Raw genomic sequence first — 10,227 nt, 5'->3', positions numbered from 1 at the left:
TTTTTATAATGTATTTCATTATTAGTTCATAAATTCATTGAATATTTACATAGACTAGAGCAAAAATCCCTTAATGAATATATTTGTACCCTAATTCTATAAGCAACATTTGCTGTTTTCTTTGATTTGTTACAGCTTAGACACAGATACTAGTGCTAAGTTTTATGGCTTAGCACTGATAGTCCAAAACCCTGTGTCATAGCTATCACCCTATTTTATATAAGCAAACAGCTTGGTTTACCTGTGCAATTACAACCTTACAACGGTGTAGCGTGATCATCGTTTAAATGTCTATCATATGGCAGTATCCCAGAAAACAGTCTGTTGCTTGGAACCAGATGAAGAACTGTATTTCTTGGACCCTGTGTTTTTCTTCCAGCTTGGCAGGATAGGCATGCTATCCTGCTTGCAAAGTCCTTTTTCTGTTTTTTGACGAGCCTTGATTTCTTTGCACAAAGTACGTTTTTTCTCAATCATCTCCATCATCGTGTGGTCCCCATATAGCCATTGCATACATGTCACCTGCAAAAACAAAATGCAAGGAACACTTTAGGAACCAATTTCATGTCAGAGTTGTCTCCTTTGGATTGTATTAAGAAACATATTTTTTTTAAAGTCAGTAAGGACATAAGAAATGCCATGCTAGGTCAGTCCCAGGGTTCATCAAGCTCATCATCCATCCAATGGCAGTGGCCAAAATGGATCTATAGGAAATACACAGCAGATCTTGTTGCCCACCCCAAGAGATAAGTGGTTACGTTCCATAAGGTTTTTTTTTGGAATTTTTCCAAGCTCCTTTTAATCTCATCCTCTAGCACCAAATCCCATAGCTTAATTGTACGTAGAGTGAACAATTACTTTCTCCAATTTGTTTTAAATCTGCTACTTATTAGTTTCATGGAGTGTCCCCTAGTCTTTATAATATCTGAAAGAGTAAATAATCCTTCCGTATTTACCTGTCCATTGTATTCATGATTTTCTAAACTCTATCATATCCTCCTTCAGCCATTTCTTCCTCAATCAGAAAAGCCCTTACTTGTTTAGCCTTTCTTATAAGGGAATCGTTCTATCCCCTTTATCATTTTTGTTACCCTTCTCTGTACTTTTCATAGCTCCACTATATTTTTTTTGAGATGCATGATCAGAACTAAACACAGCACTTGAGGAACAGTCACACTATAGATCTATACAAAGGCTTTATGATATTCACAGTTTTGTTCTCTATTAATTTTCTAATAATTCCTTACATTCTATTTGCTGTTTTAACTGCTGTAGTGCACCGAGCTGAGGATTTCAACTTATTGTCCAAAATGATATCAAGATCTGTTTCCTGGGTAGTGACTCTTAATAGAGAATCCAGAATTGTGTACCTATAATAGACTATTTTTCCCTAGGTACATCCCTTTGCACTTGTCCACATTTAAATTTGACATGCCATTCAGATGCTCAGTTCTGTAGTTTACCAAGATCTTTCTGCAGTTTCTTACAGTCTTCTCATGTTTTAACAAATATTAATACTTTTGCATCATCTGCATGTAACCTCACAACCACAGGGCACATAAAATGAGAGATTCTGTCCTAGGATGGTGGTAAGATTCTCAAATTTATTTAGTGGGGTCAGTAGTTAGATCATGCAGATGACAAAGGAACTGCTGGATAGCCTACTTTCCCTTGACTGGTCAGGTACTGCATCCATGAAACTGGTACCTATAATTCTCCATTAGTGCTAGCATAAATAAAGTCTCACCCATTCCAAGATATAAATAAAACGCTTAACTTTATTTCTGAATTTTACAATCAGCCACTATATACATTTTATTATAGGGCAAACATTTGGTACTAAATACTCAGAGTTCATTGGATACACAGAGTAAAACATGCACTATTAAAACCTACATGGTCCACCAAAGTTTGTAATACCATCCTTCCAGTCTACACAAACAAAAATCAGATCTTTTCAATCCTCCATTATTTCCCCTGATCTTCTCCATAACTTCTGGGATTTAGGGGTAGATTTTGAAAGGAGCGCACATGTTATAAAATCCATTGGCCGCACACATGTTTGTACCGGATTTTAAAATCTGCGCATGCATGTGAGGACGGTGCGTGCAGCGGGGGTACATTTTAGTAAATTACGCGTGGTGATGCAATCAGGCCTCCCCCAGTTCCCTACCCCCTGCCTAACCTTCCTTCCATTTCCCCTCTCCACCCCGACCCCTAACCCCTACCCTAGCTACCTGAAAATTTTGTATTTTTCTACTTACTGCTCCTCCTGAGCAGAAGTAGTTTCCCCGTGCCAGCCGGCTGCCAACATATGCTTCCCAAGGTCAGCAGCTAATGGCTACTGCCCCGGCAGGCCTCCATCCCGCCCCACCCCATCTCTCCCCACCCAGACCCCACCCCCTGTCCCTCCCCTTTTTCAGGGCCTGGCACTTGTGCACATATCAGGACTTAGGTATGTGGCCAGGCCCTTTTGAAAATGCATACGGCGCGTGCAGGGCCCGGCCTCATGTAAGTCCTGATTTTTATGCACATGGGCCTTTGAAAATCCACCCTGTAGTGTGCACATACCCAATTACACCTCTGGTCATTCACACCCAACCCCAAGGGCTACTCATAATGTCATGACCTCAGGAACCTCTCTTCCATTGTCCTGGGCCTCACACTTGCTCAATGTGCAGGATTCCTCAGACTCCTCCAAACTTCAGTTCTCATTGGGGTTCCCCTCATCTCAGGCACCCCTTCAACTCCTCCTCCACTTACCTCTTCTGCCACTCCTCTTCCCAACCAGTTCCAAATGGGGAAAATCACTAACTCTCAACTACTCGGTCTTGGGCCTCTTCCCCTGAGGGGAAAAGTCCTGCATAGCCCACTCTGTACTAGAGGTGTCCCTGGGCTCCACCAGCCTACGAGTTGGCTACTCCAGAACAACTACATCCTGGAAGATCCTTCTCTTCCTCAGCTCCAATTTAAAAAGGGAAACTTCCATAATTTAGACCTTCCCAGACCACCTCCCAACTAATCAAAGCATTCCATAAACTTAGGAGGACACAATATCACCTAAAGCAACAACACAGATGCTTTTACACCTACCAATATCCATAATGCAGAAATCCAGTGTCACATTAAGTGCTATCCTGTGGTCACTCTGAAGTAATGAAATTTCAAACATTTCCTTTAATACTTCAGGCAATAGAAACTCCTGAGTCTCTCCCATCCAAAATATATTGTTCTTTTAGAATTGAAAAGGACAAAAATGTGGGGGTCTCCCCACATGTAAATATGATCACCTTGTTCATTGCTTTCTAATCCAAATCATTAATGAATTAGTTAAACACTGGTCTCAATACAGATCCCTGAGGCACTCCACTATTTACTAGGGGTGTGCATTCGTTTTGAACTTAAATGGAAAACGCAACTTATTTTTTTTTTTAACTTAAAAAAATGATGAGGCGTAAACGAGCGGATTTCCAACTTATTCAACATAGCTATGTTGAATACGTTGGAAATCGCGATTGTTGATCTAAATAAAAATTTAAACCCCTCACCCTCCTTAATCCCCCCCCCCCCAAGACTTACCAAAACTCCCCAAGCTGGCCAAAAGTTCCTTTTGAGCCCAACGAGGGGTCCCGGAGCGAACCCGAGGGGAATCACGTGACGCCGCGTCACTCTGACGTGGCGCCGACGTCACGTGCTCCTTGCAAAGGAGTTCAGGAATGGCGTCCTGACCCTGCTGGACCACCAGGGAGTTTTGGTAAGTCTGGGGGGGGGATTAAGGCGGGTGAGGGGTTTAAATTTTTATTTGTACATATGGACATAGACTCAACTTATGGAATTCTCCATATGTCCATATTGACCGCAAATGGGACCCCCTTTCGACTTATGGACTTATGAACTTAAACTTTTGGTCTGCACATCCCTACTATTTACCTCCTTCCATTGGGAAAACTGACCATTTATTCCTACTCTTTGATTCCTGTCTTTTAACCAGTAACTATCCACAACAAGACCTCCCTTGACATTTTAAGGGGTCATTTATCAAAGTGCTATATGGCGTTTTTGCATGCAAAAAACACCATTAACGCATGCGAAAACATCATTAGTGCATGGTACGATGCAAATGAGAAAAAGGGGAGGATATTTGGCCAAGTGGGCTCACAGTTTTGCAAAGCTGTATCACACAGCTTTAACTACACCTTTTTCATTTGCATAAAGCTGTGTGATAGGGCTTTATTGTGCATTGTGATGTTTTAAGCTCCTGGAGAGCCAGCCTAGCTATCAGGGGAGAGAGGGGCCACTAACATTCAAAGTGAGACGTATGAACAGAACAGTGCTCTCTTGTGAAGATTTGATGACCTTTGGAGTAAGGAAACTCACCCAAAGATGTGATTTGTGCAATGTTCTCTCAACCTAGCTTGATGTTACCCAGGTAGAGAGTCCATCAGGGGAGGGGGGGAGAGAGAGAGAACCTAACCATAACACCATCATACTAGATAGGTATTTATATCTCTATGGGAGGCCCACCTAGTAACTCGAGGTGAAGTTTAGGTATTAGTGCAGGGGTCCCTCTTGTGAAGATTTGATGACCTTCGGAGTGAGAAAACTCTCCCAAAGATGAGATTTGTGCAATGTTCTCTCAACCTAGCTTGATGTTACCCAGGTAGAGAGCACTGTTCTGTTTTTACATCTCACTTTGAATGTCAAAGTGGCCCCTAACCCCTACACTAATACCTAAACCTCACCTCGAGTTACTAGGTGGGCCTCCCATAGAGATATAAATACCTATCTAGTATAATGGTGTTATGGTTAGGTTCTCTCTCTCTCGCTCTCTCTCTCTCTCTCTCTCTTCCCCCCATTGGAGGGCCCTGATCCCCCCAGTGGTTGTATGTAGGAAATACAACAAATCTGGCACATCATAAGTGCTTCACATAGGTATAATTGCAATAAACTACCTATTACCATAAAACACACCCCTTTTACTATCACATGCAATATTTAGTACATTTTTTATAAATCCAGGCCTTAGTTTGCTAAGGAGTCTCTTGTGAGTGATTTTATCAAATGCCATCTGAAAATCCAAATACAGTATAGTCGATTGGTTCACATTTGTCCACTTGCTTGTTAACATTTTCAAATAATTCTAATAAATTCAAAAAATAATACCTCTCTGTGCTAAATACATACTGACCTTTTCTCATTAAACCATGTTTATTCATATGTTTAATAATTTTGTTAATCACAATACCTTCTACCATTTTACCCAGCAGTGATGTCAGGGTCACCAATTTGTAGTTGGTAGGGTCAACCCTGGAGTTATTTTTTTTTTTTTTACTCTTAATTTATTAATTTTAGAATATTAAGTTAATACAACATCACTAGAAATGGTACAATAGAGATGATAAAATACATAAAGGAAGAAACAATATAATTAGGAAATATAAACCTCATTGTACCCTGTCAGACCACAAATTGCAGATAAGGTCCAATGAAATTAATAGAAGAAATAAAGAAAAGAAAGAAGAAAAAAGGCCCATCAATTACTAAGGGAAAGAATCTTCTAAATACATTGCGCTACAAGTCACGAAAGTTACTTGCTTGGCATTAAAGGAGCTATATCCCATCTGGATTTATCATTGAGGAAAACATTTAACTGGGAAGGATCTAAGAAGACTTGATCGATGCCCTGAAATTTTATGACACATTTTCTTGGAAAATATAGCCAAAACAGAGCCCCCACATTCAAAACAGCAGGACACATCAACAAAAAAAGTGTTTCCTCTTGGTCTGAGTTACTTTACACACATCTGGAAACATACAGATCTTAGGCCTAGATTTATAAAATTCCTGTAAATATTGCATGTGGTAGAAAAAGGTCATGTTTTATGGTAATTTCCTAATTATCACAATATGTGCTATGGTAGTACTATTACTACAAAGTGTGTTAACTTTTCACACTAATGCTACATAATTCATTTTCCTACCTACAAAGTGCTCATTTGAGAGAGAGAGACAGAGACCCTATCTACAAGGCCCTTGTAGTAGTTAGCTATTAGCTATTTATATCTCTATAGGAGGCCCTTTTACATGCAGAGTGAGACCTATGGACAGAACAGTATACTCTTGTGAAGATTTGATGTCCTTCAGAATGAAGAAACTGTCTCAAAGATGAGATTTGCACAATGTTCTCTCAAACTAGCTTGATGTTACCAGGTAGAGAGTTCATCAAGCTAGGGTGAGAGAACATTGTGCAAATCTCATATTTGTGTGAGTTTCCTCACTCCAAAGATATCAAATCTTCACAAGAGTGTACTATTCTGTCCATAAGTCTCACTCAGCATGTAAAAGTGGCCCCTAACCCCTACACTACTACCTATACCTCACTTACTAGGTGGGCCTCCTATAGTAGCATAAATAGCTGCTTACTATGATGCTACCCTAGAGGTTTTTTCTCTCTCTCTCTCACTCTCACTCTCTCACACACACACACATATACACTCACTCACACTCACACTCTTACTCTCAGCCTAAAAATGCTCAAAACAGAATTTGTGAAAAAATTGCATTATGGCTTTGTGAAACCAGCCCACTTTTTCAGGACTCCTCCCCAATCCCTCCCTTTTAAAAATTTGCATTACACCATGCATTATGGCATTTTTGCATGCATTAATGCAGTTTTCGCATGCGAAAATGCCATAATGTGATTTGATAAATGACCCTAATAAATCCTAAAAAGGGAACATTGCATTTACAAAAAACAATTTCAGAATAAAATCTCGATCTGAGTCCAATGCAAAGGTGACAAGTAAAGTAGAAGAAGCAACTTCTTCATCCGCTGAACTCTTGAGAAAAGAAGGAAGATGAGATGAATCTAATAAACCAGCATCTGCAGGAACATCTCTCACTTCTTGATCCTTCTGATTCATAGGAACATAATAGGCTTTGGAGATTGGAGGAAGTAAACTTTCCTTGATAGATAAATTCTCCAAAAATTATCTGTGTAACATCTTCACTACGATAGTAAATCTTTTCTTAGGAAAGTTAAGAATTCTTATGTTCCAATGACACACAACATTTCCAAGGTTTTCCAACTTATTCTGCAAATATAAATGATCAACCAAGATTGATTCAACAGATTTCTACAGAGTTAGTTCCATAGTCTCACAAGAATCCACACGTGTTGCAATTTCAAGCATTTGAGAGTGAGAAGTTTGAAACAAGTTAGCTAATTCATGTTGCTGTAATACAAACTGAGACTTGATTGGAAAAATTAGCTATAGTTTCCCAAAATATATCTAAGGTAATATTAGATGTCTTAACCATGGGAGTTAACTGTACCTCCTTGAAAACAGTCCCATCCGATGGAATAACAGAAGAGAAACAGGCAGAGATTCAGCTCCCAGCATGCTCAAACCATCTGTCCTGTAGCTCAGCTCTTCCATTTGGGTACCTCCCGACGCCGAAGTAGTCAGCTCTATGATGTCATCTGTGTGCAATGTGGACAGAACCATCCCGTCAATGCTAAGCTTGGGAGGAACAGGTTGTGGAGGAATTCAGCGCTGCTCCGGAGTTAAAGATGACTCAGAGCCAGGGGCAGCTGGTGACAGACTGCTGCTCAACAGGCCACCCAAAGATGCTTCCACAGAGCTGAAGGGAAGTTCTTGGCTCTGAAACACATGTTTATCCATCAGGCTGGTCTTAGATGAACCTTCAGAAACCTCCGGGTACATTTTAGTCTTGCCCTTCCTCTTGCCCATAGTAAGAAATAACAAAAAGATTTTAAGGAAACCAATATTAAGAAAGCAAGAATGGAATTGATGGAGCAGCATCCCTTAGTGTGTGGCCAACTTGGATCCAACTCTGGATTCTGGATTTTGAAACTTGGTATTATATTGGCTACTCTCTATGCCTTCGGAAGTGAGGCAGATTCAAATGATATGTTACAGATTACCAGTAGTAGGTCTGTAATTTCAAATTTGAGTTCCTTTAGAAACCCGAGGTGAGCTAGAGGAGGCAATGGTAAACCTAACCATTTATTTGCAGGAATGTGTCTTCCTTCTGTACTTGAGAACAATTTAGTATTCCAGTCAATTTTAGAAACTTTTCAGGTATTCTGTAAAAGTGTAAATCTTTTAAGATTATTTTCTAAGAAAATGCCCTTTTGGAAGAATGTAAAATTCAAAATAAAAAGGAACTCATGGTTTAGGAAAAAAATATTTGGACAATTGGCCAACTGTTGAGTAGGTATATGTTGCGATTCCTCCCATGGGCGGAGCCACGGGAGGCCTCTTACCTCTCTCCTGAAGCTGCACCGAACTTTTCTACACAGCTTGGAAGCCGTGCCGCAGCAGAGTGCTGCTGAGCTTCACGTGGCCCGGAGGCCACCATCTTTCCAATGTCACTGTGGCATGGAGCCGCTGTTGCTGGGCCTTTCCCACTGCCTGGACCGCCGCCAACGCTGCCTCCCAGCAGACTAGGAGGCCTGCTCTTCAGCGGCTGGAGCCGCCCATGATCCTCCTCGTGTGGCAGGGAAGCCGCCTCCCTTGTCAGGACCTGCACTGAGGCCTGCTTCCTGTTCCTGCACCTCGCAGCGGCAGGTCACCACTGTCCAGGGTCCTGCTCCTCTGCCTAAGGGGCGCAGCCGCATCTTACTCCTGCATTTAAAGGGCCCGCGGCCGGATATGCCCCAGGCCCCACCTGTGGACTCCTCCATGGGCGTTTCCCTGCAGAGCCCTACAAAAGGGCTCAGCCTGCATTCTCTCCTTGCCTTGGTAAGGAGTCAGTCCTCCTGGGAGCTTCTCCTCCTTAGGACTTCTCTGCGTGCTGCTCCTGCCCGGCATTTTCATTCCTGATCTCTCCTGGATGTCCTTGTCTTGACCTGATGTTCCGTGTTCCAGTCCAGACGCTCTGTGTTCCAAGTCCTGATGTCAAAGTCCTGATGTTCAAGTCCCGATGTTCCAGGTCCTGAGTAGCCCGTGCCTCCGGAGGTTCCTTGTTTTTAAAGTCTGAGTTCCGGGTTCCAAGTTCCATGTTTAATTCTGAGCCTGTTCCTGTTCCGACTCCAGAGGATCCAAGGGGTTTCATCGTTCCTGACCTGTGTGTGTGTCCAGAGCTTGCCCCGCTCCTCTCATGGTCCACGATCAGCCGTCCAGCTGTGTAGGGTGCATAAGGGGACAGTGTTTCCGCGACCAGCCCCACGTGCTGTGTAGGGCACCTGAGGGTCCGGAGGCCGCAGAAGCAGGGGCCTTTCCCGCGGCATGGAGCCGCTACCATTCCATGGCCCAGAGGCCGCATCCCCAGACCTCTTCCATGGCAGGACACCGCTGACCGAGCCCTCCTCGTGGCTTGGAAGCCGCCAACACCACCATCTGGTTCTGCAGCCCAGAGGCCGCATCACCGGACTTTCCTTCACAGAGGGAGCCGCTCTTCCTCCTCCTTCAGTGGCAGGAGAGCCGCCTTGTGCTTTGGGGCCTGTTTCCGGGCCCAGCCCTGCTCTGTCTTCTCAGAGGCAGCATGGTTGTTGTCCTGAGTCCTGCCCCTTCCTTCCTAAGGGGCGAGCCTTTGGCTTCTTCCTACATTTAAAGGGCCAGCCAGGTGTGGTCCACTTGAACTCCTCCCAGGGAGTTGATTGCTTCCAACCCTATAGAAGGGCTTCTCTGCCAGTCTGTCATTGCTTCAGCAAAGGACTTCTTGTTTCCAGCTCCTTCCTGGCATCTTGACTTTCTTCCATGGATCTTCGTTTATCTTCCTGGTCTATGTCCTGATGTTCCTTGATGTCCTGATGTTCCTTGATGTCCATTGTCCCAAGTTCTGTCATGTTCCCGGTCCTAATGCTCCAGGTCCGGTGGGACCTGTACCTCCGGAGATTCCCTGCTTTTAATCTGAGTTTCCAAGCTCCAAGGTTTTATCTTGTCTTCCCAAGTCCCGACTCTGGAGGATCCGAGGAGCTTCTGCTAACCTGTGCTATGAGACTTTCTGAACCTGTCCTGATCTCCTCGTGGTCCGCAACCAGCCATCCAGCTGTGTAGGGTGCAAAGGGGACAGTGTGGTCCGTGACCAGCCCCATGTGCTGTGTAGGGCACCTAGGGTCTTGCTCATCCCTCTTGTTTCCTGCCTTCATCTCAAGCTCCACATCAGAGTTCCAAGCTCCAGTGCCTACGGCCTCCTTCCACCGTGATCTCTGTCCAGCCTGCCGCATCTGCTGCACCCTGTGGCAGGTCTGAAAAGGCT

At 43.4% G+C, this 10,227-nt stretch overlaps 1 protein-coding gene across 1 annotated transcript in view; it reads right to left on the bottom strand.

The window, feature by feature from the left end:
* Positions 1-294: 294 nt before the first annotated feature.
* NYAP2 (neuronal tyrosine-phosphorylated phosphoinositide-3-kinase adaptor 2) overlaps positions 295-10,227 on the bottom strand; it is a 540,181-nt gene continuing 530,248 nt past the window's right edge. Inside the window, 1 exon segment of the mRNA XM_029616771.1 lies at positions 295-522. Within this exon segment, the coding sequence (XP_029472631.1) occupies positions 295-522 (228 nt within the window).

This window comes from Rhinatrema bivittatum, chromosome 9 (genome assembly GCF_901001135.1).
Source record: "Rhinatrema bivittatum chromosome 9, aRhiBiv1.1, whole genome shotgun sequence".
NCBI lineage: Eukaryota > Metazoa > Chordata > Amphibia > Gymnophiona > Rhinatrematidae > Rhinatrema > Rhinatrema bivittatum.
The sequence above is the reverse complement of the archived record's forward strand: the minus strand, read 5'-3'. Positions and strand labels throughout refer to the sequence as shown.